Raw genomic sequence first — 24918 nt, forward strand, 5'->3', positions numbered from 1 at the left:
TCCATATCATATTCAAAAGGAACCTTTTGATGTACAGCTCAATTCTAATGTGTGACACTTTCATTTATTGTTCATAGGAATGCAAGAAAGTTATTAATATATCTTATGGAGAAAAGTTTGGACATCTTGCCCAAAAACTTTGAAAGAAACTTCACAGTCTTTCACTTGGTAATTTAATTTTATTAGCTTACTGTAAAGAAATAGAAGTGTTGATAGAAATTTTATGTATGAGAATAACAATTCAACATTACTTATAATTAACTGTGAACAAGTAGAAACAAATTTAATAACCAACAATACAGAAATGTTTCCATAAGTGATCTTACCCCAACCAAATTATAAATTTTAATATTAGGTAATGAAAATGAAAAATGTTTATGATAAATGGTAACTGTGAATTTGCTTTTATATTTAATTAAATTTATTATTATAAAGTTATGCATATTATATGCCCTAATACAATATACAATTTAAATAGTGGCAAAAATAAAATCTGTTTCTCTTCGGTTCTCTTTTCACATATAAATTAGCAATGTTACCTGATTTTGAACAGACATAATGCTTGAAACAAAATCTCTCACTATGTCCATTAAAGCTTTCAAGCAGGCCATGTTTAATTTGGCAGCCTCCCCAAGGACCAGTAAAGCCAGTACTGAATCCAACCTGAAAATTTTATGGACGAAAGGATAAAGACTGTAATGGAAAATAATAATAATCAACTTTTTAATGTAAAAAAAGGTAATAGGTCAGAGGAAATGCATGTCTGGATTACAAGATATATTTATTTTCAATAAAGATTAGTATTGGTTCTCACTTATTATGGTAAAAATCTTCAAAGAAGAGACACATTTTGGTAATATGTTTGAGTTCAGAGTAGTGCTCTGACAAATCTGAGTAATAAGTACTACATATAATCACATTTCTTCATAGATCCTGAACAACAGGCAATCAGGGGCTCTGGTTGTAGAGTACCCCCAAAAACTCACAATAGGTTTTAATGTTTAACCTCTTGCAACTGATTCCACAAGGTGAATTTCAAGAGCGTGTTTTCTTCTCAAAACAGAGCAATTTTTTAAAAACCGCCTTCTTCTAAGATACTCCAAAGATTCAACACTCTTTGATTTTGGAAAAAGTATAATTTCTCAAAATAAAATTTATATTTCACAGGAATAGAAGACTAAGTATTATTTTTTAAATATTAAAAAAACTGGGAAATCACACAAGAATTTATTAGTTATAAATGTACATATATTTTGAATGTTTTGAAAATTATATATTTGTGATATTTTTACTTAAACAAAAAATAGTTTGAAAAAGAACTGATAAGAGCTCAAATTAAAAATTACTTTGGTCTATAGCTGTTTACTGTCTTGATTTGTAGGTCATTAATAAATTTAAAAGTTAGTATATTTTACAGGATTATTTGAATTTCACAACTGTGATGTTTCAGGCCCATAAGTTCAAGGTCATCATCATTTTCTAAATCAAACCATTCTTATCATGAAAATCAAAGACAATTCTTTATATTAAATAGGGCTTTACAGATATCAATGTGCTTTCACATAAATTATTTCATTTGATTCGAAAAACAATTTTTGACACATTTAAGATTTCTCTAGACCTTTTTTCATACTAGACAACTGAGACATAAATAGGTCCGAAGGACTTGTCCAAGTTCCCTTTTTAAACTAGATTAGTTGTAACTCAAGTTTTCTCCCACCAAGAAGTATTTTCTGTCTTGCAATTCTGCTTTTCTAAACCATTACATAAATGTCAATATTCAATCTTAGTGTGGCAGGTGCTGCCTATTGTCCTCCCTAATACTAGTTGTCTCCTTTTCTAATGGAACATGCATTTTGTTCAAAATGGCAATATGCTCAATTAAGTTAGCCCCCTCAAGATGGAATTCTCTGTATCTTGATTGGAGTAGTGATTACATGAGTGTATACATTTCCCCAGGGTCATAGACCTATGTACATAAATGTATGACGTTCATTGTATCTAATTTATATTTCAGTAAGTTTGATTTAAAATTGATTGCCTAGACTCCCTTGAAGCTTGGAATAGCCATACAGTGTAGATTTGGTTAATCAGCTAGAAAAAGAAGCATATTATGAAGACTTCCAGGCAAGCTATTATTTTTCTGGTTAAGAAAAAAAAAAATAATTAAATGACAGGTGTTATTTTTCTCCTTTGCTCATCCTCTTCTTCCTGCTTGTAGTGCATATATTCCATGATATCATAAGGCACAGCAGCCTTCTTTCAACAAGGAGGATAAAAATCACCTGCTATAAAGACAGAAAAGGAAGCTAGAAGAAGCTTGGGTCTTGAAGATTTCCTTAAGTACTCACATCAGCACTGCACTACTTGTCATGTGCAATAAAGAAAGCTCTGTTTGGTTATGCAATTGTAGTCAGGTTTCTGCCAAATAAAGAAGACGAAATCCTAACTGATGCACTTAACATGATGCTTATGAACATGAACTTTAGAGTCAGAAACATCAAGATGAAATCTTAGCTCTGCCACTAATTAGGCATATGTTATAGGGCAACTTATGTATCCTACCTCGTCTTAATTTACTTGTCTATAAAGAAAATACAGTAAAACTCACTTTTTAGAGATTATTGTGAGATTTGAATGAAATACTCCATGTAAAATGTCAAGATTCAGAATGCTAAACTGAATTCAATTACAAACATACTATTTCTTTGACATAAAAAAGATATGAGTTTGATAACTTTCTCATTAAAGTCATAGAGTGACTGGAAGGAGAAGTCCATCCAGATGACCACCAAGAGGGAAACTAAGTCATTCCCCAGACTACTTATCATTTATACTTCATATTATGGTCAATTAAAAGAGAGGATACTCATAGAGTTCATAAAACTTCTTTTCCCTTGAATATACTTCATAATCAGAAGGTTTTGATTCTTCTTTTCTCTTTTAAGTCTGGAAAATTGTAGCTAACCTAGGATTGAACTATGGATTGAAAAAGATCCATCAGTGTTAGCCACCTGTGGTAGAGAAATGTTTCACCAGAAACACACTATTTTCAATTAATGCTGCTGATCACAAAATTGTCTGTGAATGAAAATGCTTTCATCAAAAACAAACATCAATACTTATAAAGTACAGTTTGTCAAAAACAAAAGTAAAATTGAAAATCAATGCACATAGAATGGAATTCAAATTGGATTAGGCTAGAAATTTCCATACAGCACTAGCTTCTTTGTGAATTCATTATAATACAGAAAGTCTCAAGTATCAGCATATTGACCTGGTTTTACATTGCCGTGAAATTAAAGTTGTACAAAATAATATGCAACTATTATAGATTTGCTCTAATTTTGTAAATAAAGAAACTGAGCCAGAGTTTTACTGGCTTGTCTAAAATAATGATATATACATACACACATGCACACATTTATAGAAGTTAGAAACATCAGCATTTAAAAGTTTTCCTAGATTCTTCTTACTCCTCTATATCCATTTCCTCAATTAGAAGATTTTAATGTTTAAATGGAATTAAAATATCTAAGTAGCAACCCTTGCCAACTTATTTCAACATTGCAACAGATATTCCAGAAAGCACTGACAATGTCAAAAATCCACATGATCCCAAAAACAGAATGAGACATCACTAATAATAGCAACTTACAAGGAATTTCCATAAACCATAAAGCTGATGAAGCCAAAGCAATAAGGAGCAACCACATGCCACTTCCTGAAACACAGCAACCTTGTTTTCCCAAAAAAAGTAAGAGAAAAAAACATTTTTTAAAAATAATAATCTCTACTGTTTACCCTGTTTTGCATAGAATCAGAGAAAGTGCAGCCAATCCTTTATCTTGAGATACTGATTTTTTTTTTTTAAGCAGTGAGAGTATTATTCCTGGGTTCATTCTCATCTCTCCATATTTATTCAGAGATGATAACATCCTGGTAATGAAAAGGGTAGTATACAGTGCCTATACACATGTAGGATGGGAGAAGGCAGGAGGGAGGACGATAAAATTGGAATACAGAAGTGCATTTCTTCCTCACAGGTAAACTATCAAAGAGTAAGGAGAACACAGGAAGCTCCCTGATCATTTTACACATTGAGTGTTGTAATTTTTACCAACTTTGTTATGAATGCTGTGAATACAGACCTCTTATTTAAAAATATTGTTTTTATATATTTCTCCTGGTTCTAGAATAAGTAACTGGAAAGTGAAGAAGAGGGACCTATACAAGAGCGAGGAAAATAGATTACAGCAAAGGCTAAAGAGAATATTAGTCTCAGTACTCAGAGAGGGTCATAATTCTGAAAATGATTTCTTACAGGAACTAGAAGTTATTTTTACAAGACATGTAGGCATCTTTAATAAAGCCCAGGAATAATAAACCATAATAAAAAGCCTTGATGCTTAGATGAAAGGTAGTAGAGTAAGATAAGAGATTGCAAAGAATTTAAAATGTAAAAATATAATTAAAATCTATAGTTGAGGAAGTTAACTACAGAAATAACAGAGAAAAGTATTTCATAATTTAGAGGAAAATGTGGAAAGCATACCTATTACTATCTAAGTACAGAAGGAAGGAAGGAAGGAAGGAAGGAAGGAAGGAAGGAAGGAAGGAAGGGAGGGAGGGAGGGAGGGAGGGAGGGAGGGAGGGAGGAAAGAAGGGGAGGGAGGGAGGGAGGGAGGTAGGTAGGAAGGTGAGTGAGTGAAGGGAGGGAGAAAAATTTTAAGTTATGAAGTAAATGGGGCCCAACTAAAGAAAAATATTTCTAATAACAAAAAGTCCAAAATTTAATGCAGTTATCCATGAGAAATATATGGGTTTTCCCACCATAATGTAAAAAATAAAATAAAAATAAATAAATAAAAAAACCCTAAGCATCAGATAGGCAGAAGTTGGGAACACATATGAACTATAAGTAGTCAATACAACACCTTGAAAAAATGTAGACCAGCAGCCATAGTATTTGTGCACAGCTTCTCAAAGTGAAGTTTCTCTCTAGGTAAAGCACAGGATTTGCCTCAATAGGCTCCTAACTTGGACAAGAAAGGGTGCCAGTTAACTCCTGCTTACTAAATCACAAAGAGGTTCCTAAAAAATTCTGGACTGAAAATTAAACAGATTAAAAAAAAAAGGACTGATGACTTTGAATATCTCATCATAACTGTGTTAGGAAACAGCATAGCAACATTTAGAGATTTGAAGGAGGAATCAAACAAAAAATAAACACTGTAATCATAGAAGTCTATTACCAGACAAAATGTACATCATACTTTTTAGGGAAAAAATAAATGGTGATAAATGTTATAGCTACTCAAGGTTTGTATATAATCATGGCCTTACCTAATATAATAAGCAATCAAAAAACATATTTAGAAATTTATTCAAGCTAAGAAAGAAATGAATAGTATTGAACAGTTTAAGAAAGGAAAATCCTAGTGTTAAATGGCTGCAGGTGAGTAGAAGAAAAATAGGTAAGTTTTAATAAAGAAAAATAATTTTATAAATATGACCAAATAATTAAATGCAGATATATAAATCATTCTTTAAGGAGCAGACAGAACATTAAAAATAATTAGTTAACTATAATGTTATCAGAACTCAAGATTATATTAACAGACTAGGAAGGGGAGAATTCGTGTAAATAAATTTGTCTTGGTCTTTACTGCACATGGAGAAGAGGGCAGTCAGCACTTCATTCTTGATTTTTACTACTTAGGGAAACTAGTTTACGAATAAATTTACTTTGCCATTGCCTGATTTTTTTACTCAGAAAAGATGGATGACAAAAATGTAGGCTTTAGCCTGTCTGTTAAAAGGATTTTTCTCCTGCTTACAGGACTTCATTCTTTGAGTTCCAGGGAAGCTGGTGTGGGAGTGAAGGGATGGAGCCTCAGACAAGTAATGACTGCCCTCTCATCAGAGAAGGCAGAGGTGGAGCGCTAATTGTTTCCCTCCACCCAGACCCATCAGGCTTTTCTGGCTATTGATTGGTTGGTGGTAATTAATCCTACTAGCAGAATCTTTCAGTCATCATTTTTGTTTTAATTTTTTTCAACATAATGGCAATTTATGAGACACTGATTGGGGTTGCAGCCTCTGTTATCACGTAAAATAGTTCTTATTAAATAATTTTAAGCTGGAGAGTATTGTAGTCACAGTTACGCTATAGCCCTGGCAGCATAGTATATGACAGATTGTTGAGGGGAAGAACGTAAGGCAAGGAGACAAGTTAAAAAGCTACAATAGTCAAGAGACAGTAAGAGCCCAAACCAAGGTCATGACAGTGGGAACAGAGAGCAGACGAACAGTTTTGAAGTGTAGTTAATGTACGTACAACACTGTCAGATCCTGAACTGGATGGAGAAAGTGAGATGGAGAAGATAAGATGTCTGATTTGGTTAGCTGGAGGAAAGGGCATGATGATGTGTACTGAGGTAGAAATTCAGGAGGTAGGAGCCTGACTGGGGGAAAAATTAGTTCAAATATGAACTGGCAGGACATGGAAGGGAAGAACTACAGTCTAATAGGTGTTTTTCATATTACTTATCTCATTTAAATCTTTCAAAGGCTCTTTGAGGTGGCTGTTATCTCGATACAACTGCTAAACAGACCCTGGGGTTCACAGGGGTGAAGCGACATTCAAAATTACACAGGAAGCAAAAGACAAGACTAAAATTCACGTCTTCTGGTTTCAGGATGCATTGCTTTTTTGCTGTACAATAATGTAGCAGCATATATAGTGGGTATAGTGGGTATTTACCTGATACAGACTAAGTTATAATTGGCTCCAGGGATCAAAGGATCAATAAGAAATCCAAGAAATGAATCAAGAAGCATCAAGGAAATAAACGAACAACGAGAATCTACATTGACATTTCAGTTCACAAGAAATGAAGGAGTATTGATGCAAACTTTTGTTTGAATGGTCTAGGTTAGACCATCACATGGACATTATAATTAGTAGGATCAAGGATATAAATAATGTGGATATCAGTGATCTAACTGAAAAGGAAGTGCCTTGCCACCCATACAAACCAGTGAATTCCTTGTTTCATTCATTTCAATGCAAACATAAACACTGTATGTCTGGAAAACGCTTGCCATGTTCAAGACAGTTTTAAATTGTCAAGCTTTTTTTGGAATACACTTATGGAGCACATTAAATCAGTTATTTTGTGTTGGAAGATACAGTTTTATGTCATACTGCTTGAATGAAATGCCATACTGCCTTTCTCAGCAGTCTTCATTGGCTAATAATTCAATTATAAACACAATTCATTATTTTCATGTTAGATTAGAAAGCCTTTTGCGTTGACTTGAGCTATCTCCCCAGAGCAAATGGTGCCGTTTATAAAAGGCCAAACCACAGGGTGGAGCATTGAGAGTATGAAGCATCATATAAAATTTAACTGCATTAAATGGAAATCTGCCTTCCAGCAAGCTGCTTATCTCCAGCTATGGGCAGATAAAGGCCAATGCATGGCAGCTGGGAGGGGGTTCCTGCAGTCTCTTTTTCTTTACTTCATCGGGTTTATAATTTATTGTTTTCAGTGTCTTCTTTCCCCAGATTTTCCCTGTCCCCCAGCGAGGCTGCTCTAATTCTGTGATTGCCTTCCTTGAGTCCTTTTGTGGATCCTGAACCTGTTCTTTTCCAGGCTCAGCTGAAACCATTTGCTTCTATTTGTTTCTTTTTGTATTGTAGGATCTTTATAAAAGGGGTTATAAGAAGTCACGCAGGTAGATACATGATGAATTATCTACTGACCAATAGCATCAGAAATGGGCAGATGAGTATATTTCACTTTCATGGGCACAAGCACAAGCAATTTTTGCCACTATAAATAAAATTTCTTCAGATACTTCAGTTGAATGGTCTCTTTGCTTTCTAAATCTCAGAACATTTGTTCAACATTATGTTACTTTCCTGAGATGTACAGCAAATGAAATTGCTCAGGTTACTGCTGCTAATGGTCACTGGCATTGAATTTTAGGTGTTAAACAAGAGGTGTCTTCCACCAAGTGTCACAATTTTAAGACTATTTGGTCCAGCAAATCCTGATGAAGTCTTAATGTATCATCAGGGCCTGGTGCCTCGATATTTCTTTTTCATTCTAAATGCATGCAGTTCATTTTCTTAATTTTTTGCATGTACCCAGTGGTATCTTAGGAGTATATGAGACCAATATTAAAGATTCTCTAGAAATATAAAATCATTTCTGGTTTTATTTTGGTAATTATATTACAGTGTGTATTGTTTATGTGGAGTAATGGCCTCTTCACACCTATATAGGCCTTTATATAAATAAATATTGTGTAAGGAGAAAAGTTGATTTTAAAATATTTGTTATAATGTTACAATTAACAGAATAGTTAGTCAAATTGCTAACCTAAAAACACAAATTATTCTTTTAATGTCAATAGTTTTTGTTTGCTAGAGCCAACTAATTTTTTTTAAAAAGTTTAAATCTTTTCCTTAAAATAAAAAAAATAATAAATATAAAAAATAGAATCAAATCATTTGGTAGTACTGTTTTAAGCAATTATTGTTTTCCTTTCTGTTATGAGCAGTCATTGTGTTTTTCACTTTATTCCTCTGTTAACTAAGCATTGTCTAAACACTGCTATCCCCTTCTTCACTTGATAATTTCCAAAATATTCTCTCAGAAAAAGAAAAGTCAGGATTCAGTAACAGGCTGTCTCAAAGCAGTTATCTGCTCAACAATGCAACTAGCATGACAGTTGAATGATACACTGGAGAGAGTGCTATATCAAAACTCTTAAAATCTGGTTCCACTCATCAATAAGCCTAATAAATTTGGCCTCAGTTTCTTTATTTTTAAAATAAAAATAGTTTTGTATTGTCTCGAATGCCCTACATTTATAAAATACTAAGTATTTTTTTAAAAACTGGTTCATCAGTGTTTGCAACCTTAAACACAAATCATTAGCAAGTTAAATTAAATAGATGTGGATGCAATATAGCAAAATCTAAAAATCGGTTAAAGAAAGAATTGAATTCCACCATTCAATATTCGTAATCAGCTACATTTACTGTTTTGGCAATCATTTAAACTTGTTTATCTGGTAATTATTAGAGTACTTTTTAAATAAATTTGACAAAGTCACATAACATTTATTTTTAGATGTTAAAATGCAATTTTAGTTGTGTTGTAAATACAGTTAGAGTTTTCCAAGAGCTTAATTAGTTCTAGTCGTTTGTCATTTTGAAAACCAAATTAAATATTTGAATCTCCTACAACTTACTTTCTATCATTAAAAAGGGTCTGAAAGAATCACCAAAACTTCCAGAATAACCTAACTGGCACCAATGAGAACCTCTAAATTTTGTTGTTTTTAGGAATTCTGTATTAAAATATATTAAGTAAAATTATATTAAGTGCTATTTGTAGTAAATATAATCTGTTTGCATTTTAGTTTCATATTTATGAATACTATTCTTTATTTTTAAAATGTAAAAAAATTGCAATCTTTGTCAAACTGCAATACTCATTAGGTGTCTCCCATCACACTATGAGACAGAACAAATTATTGACGAACTCTAATCTAAAGTATTTTTAAGGAAATTAGGTAAACTTTAAGCCATTCTCCAAAAATCTTTACTTAATCTGGAATCCCACAAACTTCCAAATACAAGTGGGAAAATAACTTTTGTTCATAAAGAATGTTCCAGACTTTTAGAAGGGTCTGCAGTTGATTCTGAGGGACTTAGAATTTACATATACAAAGGCCTTTGGTGTAGAATGGGCTGCCAGATGCTGAAAACCAGGAATTAATTAAATAAATATATATGGCAATTGCATTTTCAACTTGGTATGGTATTACAAGTTATTACTATTTATATATTCATTGAAAAATAATTCAAAACTGTGATCCTCATTAAATATTGGAAAGGAGTGCCCTCTGATCAATTTCCCCAGAAATACTCCTCAACACAATAAAGGTCATATATTGCAAGCCTGCAACTAACATTATCCTCAATGGTGAAAAGTTGAGAGCGTCTCTCTAAAATCAGGAACAAGACAAGAATGCTCACTCTCACCACTTCTATGTAACATAATACTAAAAGTCCTAGCCAGAGCAATTAGGCAAGAAAAAGAAAAAAAAGTCATCCAAACAGGAAAGGAAAAAGTAAAACTGTCTTTGTTTGCTGACCAAATGATCTTATACATAGAAAACCCTAAAATGTCTACAAAAGCAACCTAAAAGACTGTTAGAACGTTAAATGAATTCAGTAAAATTGAAATTTGCAGGTGATAAAATCAATATATTAAAATCAATAGCACTGCTATATACTAATGACAGAATATCTGAAGAAGATATTATGAAAACAGTCTCATTTACAATAGCAAAAAATAACATACTTAGGAATAAATTGAGCCAAGGAAGTAAAAAATCTGTACACTGAAAAATCTAAAATATTGATGAAAAAATTAAAGCCTAAGCAATTAAATGGGAAGATATTTCATGTTCATGGATTGGAAAAATTAATGTTGATAAAATGTCCGTACTACCCAAAGTGATTTACAGATTCAATGCAGTTCATATCAAAATTTTAATGTTATTATTCACAGAAACAGAAAAAAAAATTAAATTTGTATGAAACCACAAAATTCGTTGAATATCCAAAGCAATCCTGAGCAAAAAGAAAAAAAGCTGGAAACATCACACTACCAGATTTTAAAGTGTATTACAAAGCTATAGTAATCAAAACAGCATGGCAATAGCATACAGACACATTTGTCAAAGTGACAGAATAGAAAGACCAGAAGTAAATTCATGCATTTATGGTCAATTGATTTTTGATAGTTACCAAGAATACACAATAGGGAAAAAATAATCTCTTCAATACATGGTTTTGGGAGAACTGAACATCCACAAGCAGAATTAAATTAGCCCCTTCTCTCACACAATATAGTAAAGATAACTCAACATGGATTAAAGTCTACTTTAATTACAAAATGAAATATTAACAAAATAAAGAGACAACCCACATATTTAAAGAAAATATGTACAAACCATACATTTTTAATCCACATATTTAAAGAAAATATGTGCAAACCATACATTTGGTAAAGGATTAATATATAAAATATAGAAGAAACTGAAACAACTTAATAACAAGAAAACAAACAGCCCAATGAAAAAAATGGGTAAAGGACCTGAACAGACATTTCTCAAAAGAAGGCATACTAATGGCCAAACAGATATATGAAAATGTGCTCAACATCACTAATCATAAGGGAAATGCAAAGTAAAACCACAACGACATATCACCTCGCACCTGTTAGAATGGCTATTATCAAAAAGATGAAAGATAACAGATGTTGATGAGGATGTTCAGTAAAGGGAATCCTTTTACATTATTGATGTAATAACAGTATGGAGATTCCTCAAAAATTGAAAATAGAACTACCATATGATCTAACAATCTCACTTCTACATATATATCCCAAAAAAGTGAACTCAGTATGTTGAAGAGATAACTGAACTATGTTCATTGCATCATTATTCACAATAGCCAAGATATGTAATCAACCTACGTGTCCGCTGACTGATGAATAAATAAAGTATGGTATATATACACAATGGAATACTATCCAGTCTTTAAAAAGAAGAAAGTTCTGTCATTTATAAAAACATGAATGGACATTGAGGCATTATGCTAAATGAAATAAGCATTGTACAGAAAGATAAATACTGCAAAATCTCACTTGCATGTGGAATCTATAAAAGCTGAACTTGTAGAACTAGATAGTAGAATGGTGTAAGGCTTGGGATGGAGTGTAAGGGAGATGGGGAAAAGAGGAGATGTCAGTCAAAGAGTGCAAAGTTTCAGTTAGACAGGAGGAATGAGTTCTAGTGATCTATTGCACAGCATTGTGACTATGATAAAAAAAAGTATAATTCAAAAATGCTAATAGAGTAAATTTTAATTGTTCTTACAACCAAAAATTGATAAGGATGTGAGGTGATGGATATGTTAATAAGCTTGACTTACTCATTCCATAAGATACACATATATCCTAACATATCATTGTACCTCATAAATATATAAAATTATTGTCAATTTAAAAAATCTTTCCTACACTGAACTCATGCCAAAACTATGACTCTTCTTTTTCTCATCTTAAATTAACATATGTATAGGAGAAAACTAGTATTTGTCAGTCAAGATTTATTTTTGGCTGGGTGCAGTGGCTCACACCTGTAATCCCAGAACTTTGGGAGGCTGAGGTAGGCAGGTCACTTGAAGTCAGAAGTTGGAGACCAGAGACCAGGCTAGGCAACATGGCAAGACCCTGTCTCTACTAAAAAATAAAAAGAAAGAAAGAAAAAAAAAAACCCCTACAAAAATAGCCAGCATGGTGGTGTATGCCTGTGGTCCCACCTACTTGGGAGGCTGAGCTGGGAGGATCACTTGAGCCCCAGGGATGGAGGTTGCAGTAAGCCGAGATCGCGGCACTGCCGCACTGCATTCCAGCCTGGGTGATAGAGTGAGACCAAAAAAACCTTTTTTTTAAGATTCATTTTTGGCCGGGCGCGGTGGCTCAAGCCTGTAATCCCAGCACTTTGGGAGGCCGAGACGGGCGGATCACGAGGTCAGGAAATCGAGACCATCCTGGCTAACCCAGTGAAACCCCGTCTCTACTAAAAATACAAAAAATTTAGCCGGGCGTGGTGGCGGGCGCCTGTAGTCCCAGCTACTCGGGAGGCTGAGGCAGGAGAATGGCGGGAACCCGGGAGGCGGAGCTTGCAGTGAGCTGACATCGCGCCACTGCACTCCAGCCTGGGTGACAAAGCGAGACTCCGTCTCAAAAAAAAAAAAAGATTCATTTTTGTTATACATTATAAGTAAGGCATAAAGAAATACAGTATCAGTATATTTTCTCCAACAGTATATTGTACTTCACTGCTTCTGTTTAACAACTTGGAATATAAAGGCTGTTTTCAAGGCAGGAATAAATTTCTTGTCAATAAAAACTGCATTTAATAAAAAAAAAAACTATGCAGTGCATGCATGCATATCTAGCAAAACAGAAAAAGAGAGAAACAATGTATTGATGAAATGAATTAATACTAAACATGTAAATTGCCCTTGCCTTTGGAACTGAGATTATAAATTTGTTTCATAGTCAACTGAGGTGTGATTAACATTTAGGTACAAGGGTTATTTGACATTTAAGCTCAAAGATTTCTCCATGAGTTACTTTGGATTTATAGGATCACTCTTACCAGCATTTCTTTTGAAGCTGTGTCTTATGGAAGATGAGATGTTCAAGCACATTATTCAACTGAGGACTGTTATTCTGAACACAAGACCAAGCAGCAACACAGTGCCAGAGCAGGTGGTTAATTTCATATCCTCCCTGATTAAATTGCAAATGTTTCAGGAATTAAAATATAAAAATATATCTGAGAAAGAATACTCTGACTTGAACAAACATGAAAATAAATTTTAAATATACAAATGAAAATTCATATTCTCTTACACTTTATATTTCACCAAGTGGAGCAAGTTACATAAGCATATTTTTGAAGTACATATAGTTAACCTGAACCTAACGTATGTATTTTTCACATGGGTCCCTTGTGTTCAATGATGTCAGCTCTACAATATGGCAAAAATTCTGGATCCCATAAGAGATGGCTATTAGACACAATTGTGGTTCGTAGATTCTATGTGACTTAGTTCTCCCTGACACTTGAGAAAGAAGGAATGGGGAAAGTTTGAACAAAACACTAACAGCAAATCATGTTTTAAAATGTGGATTTCTACTTTAAGGACCAAAATATATGCCTAGCAAGACATCGTCAATGTCTGTTAAGTAGCTATTCTTAAAGTCTAAAAATTCAGATAACAAATAAGCTGTTGTTTAGTTTTTTTCTTAGAGTGCTTCCCAACAGTTTTATACATTTAATTGGTCTACTAAAGTAATTGGTAGAAAATGATGACATAGCATTCTCTAAATTTTTGCCAACAGTGAAGATTCAAATACACATCCTGTGATAGGTACTCCAATTGTTAACTTAGTTGATACTTTGTGATTTTTATGTTAAAATGAAACAGAATCTAAAGGGCTTCATAATTCTTATATATTATATAAAACAACATCAGGACTACAATTTAATTTTATGTTGAGTACTTTTCAGATAGAAGGCAAGAAGTTCATACATAAATTTTAAGCTATTTTAAGTTTCTAATAAAGAATTTAGTTAAGTCCCATAGTTGTGTATTTATCTACTTTATGTCAGGAATTCTGTTAGATTCTGGAGATAAAGGCATGAGGAAGACAACATCTGTACAAAGCTACTGACTCTGGGGAACAATAATTCAGAAAAGCAAATGAAAACAATTCAGTGTTTAGAGTATTAGAATACACCACACAAAAGCACTATTCTAAAATAATGTAAAGCATTAGTCTGAGACATACTGACTTCAGCAAATCCACATATAACTCAATTTCTGCTTTATGGGTAGGGTCTACCCCAAAACTGGAACCCATATAAATGAAATTCTTTTCTCAAATTGCTCTAGTTGTCTCAGCCTGGATGCCTGACAATCCTCAGATTGCAAACTTATTTTGAATAAATAAGTAAATAAATATGTTTTAAAACTTTGGAATGACTTGAATGATTAATTTATAATAAATATTATTTTAATCATAGATATTATAGGACTACATAAACTATTCAATTAGGTCAACCATTCTTGCATTAATGTATTTATGTACTATCATCAGAGAAAATTCAGAAAGCATTTGGTAAAGAAAAAAATCAGGATTTAGACAATGAACAAGATTTGAGTTTTATCTTCAATTTTATTTTATGCCAATTTTACACATCGCGGAGAAATAAAAAGCATCCTCTCATGTCTGGGATTGATTTGACATACTATTACAAGCCAGTCTGATACAGCCAGGTGATTTTGATCTCCTATTGGACATAAACTCAAAAAATAGCAATTTCAGACAATATTACTCTGAGACCATAAGAAATAAACAAAGCCACTGGACAAGTTTTTTTCTAAGCACAGATATAAACAAAGTCACTGTGCCACCCAAAAAATACCTACTCATAGAATTGCCCCCACTTTTTGACAGCATCAGACCTCTAGAGAGAACCCTTGCTTCTTTAGAGTCTTCCTAAGATCATCCAAGTAAAGTCCAAATCCTCTAGTAGATTCCTTCTAACACTCTCTTATTAAGACATCCCATAGTTCCTTGTAGTATGTATTTCTCTCTCTCTCTCTCTCTCTCTCTCTCTCTCTGTCTCTCTCTCTGCAACAAGTAATAAACCCAATATGCCTAATTGCAGATGTGTTCCCGGTGGTCTTTGGCAGTAGAACATTGGCATCATCAAGAGGAAAGGAACCTGCCATACCTGTGAATTTTCCAGATAAGTAGGACTTATTATTTAGTCTCAGGGATTTTATGTATTTCAAGCATTCTTTTTTTTTTTTTTCCTTTCTTTTTCTTTTGAGACACAGTCTTGCTCTGTCACCCAGGCTGGAGTGCGATGGCGTGATCTCGGCTCACTGCAACCTCCGCCTCCCCAGTTCAAGCAATTCTCCTGTCTCAGCCTGCCAAGTAGCTGGGATTACAGGCACCTGCCACCACACCCAGGTAATTTTTATATTTTTAGTACAGACAGGGTTTCACCATTTTGGTCAGTCTGGTCTTGAACTCCTGACCTCAGGTGATGCACCCTCCTCAGCCTCCCAAAGTGCTGGGATTACAGTCGTGAGCCACCACGCCTGGCCCATTGAGCATTCTTCAGCAAGAAACATTTTTCCAAATAAAAAATAAATTTATCAAACTTAAATGAATTAATGTAATGATGATGACTATGTGATTTAATACAATCATCATGTATATCAACAGTGCAGAAGACCAAGAGTGAGCAATGTTGCTTACTCTTGGAGTTCTGTGCCTTTACCCTAAGTCAGTCCTGCTCAAGGTGTGGTTGGCAGATAACTGCCATTTGCGAACTGTTAATGAGAGCACAAAAAATGAAAAATATGTATTTAGAAACTTTCATAACAATTTGAAAAATAATTATATATATATTCAGTCTATTAAAATTAAAGCTTGTGTTTTTTCGTCTTTTCTATTCTAGTTTTCAGTAATTTGTTGTTATTATTATTATTATATTTTACAAAATTATCCATCTGTGATGGCTTGGAAATTTAAAAATAAATTAGGAGAGATCTTTTACCACAGATAGTTTGAAAAGCACTGAGCACCGCCCTAAATGACTCCCAGAGAACTTTTTTCCCCTCCCTTTCTTCCTTCTTTCTCTCCTTCCCTCCCTCTCTTTGTTCTCTCCCTCCTTACTTCCCTTTCTTCCTTTCTTTTTTGGCTTTTATAACCACTTTCCACAGTTCTTTCATCTCCCTCCCTTGCTGTCCAGCTTTGGGCTGTCATTTGTAGCTGGAACAATGCCTACTTTGAGAAGCCCACCTACAAAAGTGTTGTTAATCTACTGTTGGCTGAAAATTCAGTTAACAACACCAGCCTAGATTTTATGCAAATTTAAGTACATAAATTCTGAGTGTCTGACTAGGCTTTCTTTTATCACAGAAATGAGCTTTGAAGCATGGGCTCTATTTTGGCTGTTCAGGGACAGCTTTCTGGGTTTCATGTAGTTTTCAGTCATTTGGGGGATGGTTGACATTGCCATGAAAGGATCTCCCAATACGAAGTGTTACCTGGGTAATTTGACATGAATCATAGGATAATGCTCCTAATTTTAAGGAATTTATGTCTCAGTCTAATAATTCCTAGTAACCATTTACAATTACAGGACAACACAAAATGTCCCAAAATTAGGTAATGACTTTGGCTTACCAAAAAGTGTTAGAGAATGAGATTGCTAATCATACTAGAATGTAAACTCTGTGTTTGCTAGTTTTCAGAGAACTATTTGTTCTTCAGAACAGATGAAACTATTTAATAAAAGGTCTACTTCATTGTAGCAGGGTTTACATCTACATTCTCCAAATAACTATTATTACTACCAGGTGACAACTCTGCTTAGAAAATTCAGCTTTGCTAGTGAGCAAAGGACAGAGTGGAAAACTCAATCCAGCATTCTGGCTCTGCTATCCAAAGAGCTAATTAAGTGTACCATTTGTCAAAGTCAATGGAAACCCTGTGTCTGGCTCACTTAAAAAGACATTAAAAAGAGAAATGGGGTCCAACAGCAGAGGAAAGGAAATTTCCTATTCTTAAGTGGAACCCATGCTCATATGGTGTGTATCCTAATGTATCGTAATATCCTATAGAACTTTCCGTGCAATTTTGGTAGCACTTTGACAACAAATTAAGTAATTATGACTTTGTTCCAATGCATATAAGAATACTAAAAATCAAATATTTTACAGTGGCCAAAATATGTGCTATAGACCTTTTAGCATTATCAAATGATAAGGGCAGTAGGAATAAATTCACAAATACTCTGCTATAATATACTAAAACAATCATAAGGAAAGGAGAAGAGATTGATGCAAATGTATCTTTTATATTTCCATTTCTATCACTTTTATATCTTTTTTCCTCTTTCCTTTCCCAGGTGAAAGAGATGGGTATTGAATGAGTAAATACTCAACTGAACTGGAAAGGCTGGCTGTACTGGATAAATTGGGCTGAAACTGGGGAACTTTAAGATATGCAGTCCAGCACTGACTGAGGCTGATTAGCCAAATCAGTAATTTTAGCAGCACTGTGGCTATGCTATCCTATATTTATATCTTTATATTATGATATAAGAGGAGGAGAAAAAGAAGGGCAGTAAACCTGATAGGCCAAACTCTGTTATAATCCCCTTACGGGATCACATGGATAGAGCTGAAATAGAATTTAGAAGAGGTTGAATCTCAGCTTTGTTCTACAAAGTGGAAAAAAGCACAGAGAGATTTAGTGACTTGTCCAACTCTAAGCTGATATGTTCCTTTCCTGTATTGACATTTTTGCCCCTTCTAATTCAGGCTGAGCTGTACAGCAGTAAGCTTCCATTTGCTTGCTGTGTGTGTGCACCAAGAGAGACAAAATGGATTCATTCTTAAAGAGCATCAGAATCAACATTGACAGTTGCCTACCTCATAACCGGACCATTCACATTGCTAAGATTTCATGGAATCTTATTTGTTTAAAGGAAAAACATTCCAATCACAACAGTAAGTCAACATACTTACATCCTTAGATGAAAATACTATAGTTCACTGTCTAGGGTAAAGTGAGGTCCTAAATACATATTTTCAATAATTATTTTTCATGTTTGCATGGCATTTAATACTTTTATAAAGCACACGCTTTTTTTTGCAATCTTTATAACAATGCTGTAAAAGAGTTCAGACAGATTGATGATGATGATGATGATGATGACTATGACAATAATGACGACTTTTTAAAGATATGCAAATAGGAGTTTGGTGAGATCGGTGGGCCTCTCCTAGATCACAGAACCAGTTCATAAGCAGGTCTGTTTTCTTCATGATCAGTGCTCCTTCTGTTGCTTGATATCTTTCATTATCTATTTACTGTTAAAACATTTTTTACACTTAAAAACAGATCCTTTCTCACGAGGCAATTTGTGCTCATTAGTAATTATAACCAGAAGGCTCAATTTACTTGGTAAATGTCACTTGTTACATAAATGGTGAACTAGTAATGTGCCAAAGAGAAAACACTTAGGCCCAGAAAGTATTTTCTCTTACAAATAGATGTGTTTGAATGTTTTTTCTTATATATTTAATTTATAGCCGATTTTAGAAAGGGCTCACAGGAAGCATGGGAAAATTATAAGGTAACACACAACATCATCTAAAAAGAGAATCTTCCTCACATTTCCTTAGGTGTTTCAACTTGTGTCATGTTAAATGTATTTTTCCTTTTTTAGAAGTTGTAAGAAAAACAAATTTTCTATTTATAAGCTATAAAATAATAAATATGTTTAACAAAAAATAAAAGAAGGTTTTGAAATGCTTGCTGGTCTTTTTTGGAAAATATGTGAGGAAAGAAAGGCATTATTAGCCCCAGAGATTAAAATTTGTCTTTTGAAGTGTATTAATCAATAAGGTATATGCACAATTATATGGCTCACTGTACTTGTGTTTACATAGTACTGTTTATTAAATACCAAAAAATTATTTAATTAGGGCTTTTTTTAAAGATTACTAATATCTGAGTTAGAAATTAAGAGATTTATCATAATCTAAAGATTATTATCATTTGCCCATTTAAACTATTTTTTAAAGTTTTCAGTTGACTTTAATAGCATATTAAATGTTATTTATTTTTTATTTTATTTTTATTTATTTTTTGAGATGGAGTTTCACTCTTGTTGCCCAGGCTGGGGTGCAATGGCACAATCTCGGGTCACCACAACCTCCACCTCCTGGTTCAAGCGATTCTCCTGCCTCAGCCTCCTGAGTAGCTGGGATTACAGGCATGCACCACCACACCTGGCTAATTTTGTAGTTTTAGTAGAGACGGGGTTTCTGCATGTTGGTCAGGCTGGTCTCAAACTCCCAACCTAAGGTGATCCGCCCGCCTTGGCCTCCCAAAATGCTGGGATTACAGACGTGAGCCACCACGCCTGGCCATTGAATGTTATTTCATATGAATTATGAAAGCATAAAAATTCTATGCCTGCTTTCATAAATAACTTGCTCTGTACACACTTTCCCTTTAATAAAAATATAATATCTTAAAATGTTAACTTACAAGTCAGTCTAAATTATGTTGTAATTTTTAGTTAAGTAGGTGAGATGGAACTTATGAAGAAGAAGGTGTTATGGCATTACTCCATTCAAAGTAGTAGTGTTATATACAGATACCTCACTACTCATCCTATTAACTACTCACCAGGAACTGTGCATATGGTTGCATGAAATTTGTGTCTTTGCTGTTCACCCCTCCTCCACAGCTAAATGCATCATTCCTCAATGCCTACTGTATTGACAAGCACCATTACTTAATCATAGTAATCATATCTGATGCATCATACAACAGGATATACTCACCATACTAGATTACCCACCATATCAGAATCTGTGTTCTCATGTCTTTTCTTATTTTCCACAGGGCTAAAAATTGATTCAGAACGGAGTTCTCTTTTACCTATAATTTCTGAGGCTTTCAGGATGAATTGCACATTTGAAAAGATGTTCGGATACTTGTGATATGATGCTCCAGAGAAAGAAAGTGCTATTGTAAGAAAAATCATCTGTGAGAAATATTTTATTAATATTTTGCATTGTGGTTCATTTGTCTTTTAGCTATTAAACTATAATTAAATTCAGTACTTAGATGCAGAAACTGCTGTAGTTTCCTATTTAAGATTTATAGTGTTATGTATGCCCCCTGGTGGTGTAATAGAACACTAGACGGTAAATAATTTATACGTAAGAGTTTATATATTTCAGAACAGCAATTTCATAATCATTGAATGCCCAATTAAATATAGTTACTGTTCAACAAAGCTTGGAAACTTCCAGATGAAAATAAATCAAGTTGTAATAGATGCTGCATTCATAATGGATACTTTGACATTGTAATTCTACAAAGGAATCAATGTCATTGATTCTAGACCTACATTCTCCAGTTTTATTCCTTCTCAAGATGTTATTATTTACAACAATATGTTGTAAATAATACAAACAAGATGTTATTATTTACAACAACATGTTGTAAATAATATAAACAAGATGTTATTATTTACAACAATAAGGTAATTTAACACAACACCACGTTATATTTAACAGAATCATCTCAGTGCTGCTCTTTCTATAAACTTTTAGACAAACTTTGGGTTTTAGTCCATCCACATAATGGAAAAATTAATAATGACCATTCTACTGGACAGCTATGTGGAGAGATAGCAGCTGCTGATAGCTTCAGGTAGAAAACAGCCTATTGTTAAAGGAAGAGCTGTAACCTAAGGCTCTATTATATTTGGTAAGAGGACAAAATTGGGGGATTTTATTATTATATATGAAAGACAGATTTTTTTGAGGGGGGGTATATCCTCAATAACAAGCTAATATGAGAACTTGAGGGTTTTACTCAAATAATTTTTCAAAGTTGATTTGCCATAATCATCTGAATATTTGATAAGTCACTATGCTGAACACAGTGAGGAGTTAAGAAGGGGTCATATAATTTAATGAAGATATAAAAACAAGTGAAATGTTAGACAAGAATTCCTGTTCTATCTGTCTATAGCCACATCTGATCAGGACTTACGCTAATGGAATTAATTGATCAGTCTCCATAACGCTTCTGCTATTACCTTCTGTTCCCTCCTCCATGACTTTTTTCATCAAATATTATTCCCTTTCTTTATCTTAGAGTCTCTCCTTCCCTTATCCTACAACACACTAATATTTTGACTTTGTTTTATCCATCTAAACTATTGACATATTTACATATCAGCATAAATATTTATGGCTAAGCTTTTTTTGAAATACAATTTTTGACTTATGCTTAAAATTTCCCTCACTGTTTACCTCCAATCTGAATTCTGCTTCCACCTCTCCACTGGGTATGCTCCCAAGATCAGCAGTGATTTTCTGATTGTAGAAACTCATTATTTTTCAGACCTTCTACTATTTAATACTTCTATGGCAATATTGATCTTGAATTTCTCTCCTTAAACATAATCACTCCCTCTCACCTCCCTTATTTCTCTTTTCCTGGGCCCTGTTACACCAATAATCCATTAAATGTATGTTCCCCAAGATTTCATTCCTGGAATTAGTTTCTCCCTGCCCCTTGCCCACAGCCACATTAACATGGATGACTGTCAATTCTATATCCCAGGCAGGCTTCACTTATTTTCCTAGTTCCAAACCTATGTTTTCAACTGCTTGCTGGGTATATATACCTGAGTGACCTTCAAATTCAATATGTCCAATATTTCTCCAAATATTTCCTAGTTCAGAACATCATCTCAATTCTATTACTCAATATGCAAAACTTTAGCTCCTGCTTGAATTTCTCACTCTTATTTACATATAGCTTAGATTAAGTGGATCACCAGGTCCAGAACCTTACTAAAATATGAATCTAACTTTCCTGAAATTCAGGGAGGTAGATACTATTACAAATAGGAAAACTGAGTCACAAAAAAGCTCATACACTTAAGTGGCAAAGTAAAAAGCAGAATACAGAATGAGGATTACCAGCATCTGGAGCAGGGAGTAGGTTGCAGGAATGGATGGGGAAAGGGGAGATATTAGGGTGCAAAGCTTCAGTTAGATAGAAGGAATAAGGTCTAGTGATCTATTTCATGACATGATAACTATAGTTAATAATAATGTACTGCACTTTTCAAAATTGCTGGGAAAAACGTAGAGTCAGGTTCTAAATGTTCTCACCACAAAGAAATAACAAAAGTATGGGGGTTGGAGGGGCAGTGAGCTGAACAAATGCAATCTGGCCCTGAAGCTGTGCTCTTCAACACTGCACCTATTATCTTATGAAAAATAAAATGCAGCTTACATTCTTTATAGTGACAGTCTGAGCTTCTCAAAATATAACATAAAACATTTATAAGTGTAAAAAATAAAAGATATTCTACCGTATAAATGTGGTTGAAGCCTAAGTAAATGTTGCTTAAAACTTTCTAGATGACCATGCAGGAAAAATATAAAAAGTCGTAAGAAGACCAAATAGCCAATCTGTCAAAAGAGAAAAGAAAAATGCAGTTTTATGTTACATCAATAAATGTTTAAAAACCATAAGAAAAATCAACCATTATTTTATTACATTTTCTTTTGAGAAAACACTTTTAAACTCGTTCAACATTATGTGGTTTTGAAATAACATTAAAACATTTATATCAAGATTGAAATGCTAGCTCAGCCAAAAAACTTTTATAAATCATCTCTATACTACATATAATGACCAACACTAAATGCTATTTTGTTCTATGTCCTTTAGAACAGTGTTTTTCAAATTACAAGTTATACCCTTTAAGTGAGTCATGAAATCAATTGACAGGAGATTTTTAAATAAAATAAAAGGGAAGAAAAACAAAACATAGTTTATTGTACAATTCCTTGTTTCAGTATATAAATGAATATATATTATGTTATTTGGATTGCAATGCAAAGGGTATTTCTTTCTATGCATATCAGTCAACAGTTTGAGGACCATCACATTACATAGTATTGAGAACTATCCTACTTCTGCATAATATGCTGAGCTAAGCTCCTGATTCCCTCAAGAAAAAAGACCTCTCACGGGGTCATTATTAAATAAGCAGTGCAAAACCTTACTTCTGTAAGATTAGTAAACATATAGTTTGTTTTACACAGACTACATAAAATGGAATGTCTGCAAAAATAATTTGCAACATTTTACAGAAAATTATAAAAAACACATTAACTGTAGAAATAAATGGAATACAGTTTCTAAATTATGGAGAAGACCCAAATAACAGCAATAGCTGTCATTATCCTCTGTGTGTGTGTGTGTGTGTGTGTGTATGTATGTATGTATGTATGTATCTCCAAATTCTCTTAACAGCAACGCAGGGTATCATGTAACAATACACATGTAAAAAGAAAATAAAATTAAAAAGATAAATCTAACGAAATCTCAGTGCGTCATCCAAGACTATAAAGTAAATAAGTAACATTACTGGAATTTGAACCCAGGAATGTATGTACTGCTCCAAAAGCCATGAGCTTTCTACTATGGCAGTGATTTCCACATTTCTTATTACAAACCTCTATCACTACTAATAAATTTTGAGAATGCATCATTAATATTTATAAATGTATTCAGAAAGTATAAACATATACATTTGTAGACTTATGAAGTATATAAAAATAACATGTTTATAAGGCATGCCCAAGGGGTCTCTTCATACAAACAACTTTGTTATAGTACTGTGTTTCTCTACGATGCTGAAGTTAAATGTGAAAAAAATATTTAAAAGAATAATGAAATACTCTAGATGACAGAATTAAAGGAAACTATTCTCATAGATATAGACAATGAATGAATAACTGATCAGAAGGGGGATAAGTTAATATTTTTCAAGGACTATAGATAAATATTGAAAGGAATATAATATTCAAAAATGTAACAGGGGACAAAATAGAAAATACATGACAAGCATGTCAGTATGAATAACATCTGTGTTTATACCTCAATTTGGTCATGGATTTTACCTGACCCAGAGACTATCTTTAGTTATAGCTATACTTGAAAATGATTTTAAAAGCTTTCATCTTAATATTCTTGAAGGTCAAATTTTTGACAAATCTACCTTTCCATATTGTATATTGGATTTTCTATGTATTGTTCTTCACGTATTATTTGTGTACATATTCTCTTTGTTGTCTGACAACTCAAGTTTTGCCTCCTACATTGAATTTTAGCCTGTCAGTTTCTCTTTCTGAGCTCTCCTACACTTCCTTCATTTGACCTTTACCTCCTCCTTCTCTCTTTCTATTTTCATCTCTTCTTCTCTTTTTTCTGACCCTTTTAGCTGGCTGTAAAATTGAAGGCTGGATAATATTTATCATGTGTTGTATTTTAATAGTTGTATGTTTTTGGTTCTTGCATAGAATCTTGACGATCACTGCATATATTTCTATGTAATACATATAAAATTGCTGTTGCTTTTATGTTATTCTCTATACTTCTGTAAACAGAATTCAATCATTAAGAATATTGTACACTTAGAGCTACATAGAAAGGAAAGAATGTAAACAAAACATAAAAGAAATAATATTTGTGGATCATATATTTCTAGATCTATTCAACCCTGAGCTACTTCTCCAAAGGAGAAACAAAACAATGCATATAGAGTGGGTGATGCCTCTATGATAATATCCTTTAATAAAGCATTCCATCAAAAAGAAAAGAACAAAAGGGA

The 24918-nt window shown here is 33.4% G+C and overlaps 1 protein-coding gene across 1 annotated transcript in view; it reads right to left on the reverse strand.

The window, feature by feature from the left end:
• Positions 1-24918, reverse strand: part of TMEM232 (transmembrane protein 232) — a 306685-nt gene that overhangs the window by 196094 nt on the left and 85673 nt on the right. Inside the window, exons 5-8 of the mRNA XM_025387746.1 lie at positions 22609-22708; positions 20068-20234; positions 13261-13394; positions 540-663 (exon numbers count right to left, since the gene is read on the reverse strand). Coding sequence (XP_025243531.1) covers positions 540-663; positions 13261-13394; positions 20068-20234; positions 22609-22708 — 525 coding nt within the window. The remainder of the gene's footprint in view (positions 1-539; positions 664-13260; positions 13395-20067; positions 20235-22608; positions 22709-24918) is intronic.

The sequence above is a fragment of the Theropithecus gelada genome, chromosome 6, assembly GCF_003255815.1.
Source record: "Theropithecus gelada isolate Dixy chromosome 6, Tgel_1.0, whole genome shotgun sequence".
NCBI classification, from domain to species: Eukaryota; Metazoa; Chordata; class Mammalia; order Primates; family Cercopithecidae; genus Theropithecus; species Theropithecus gelada.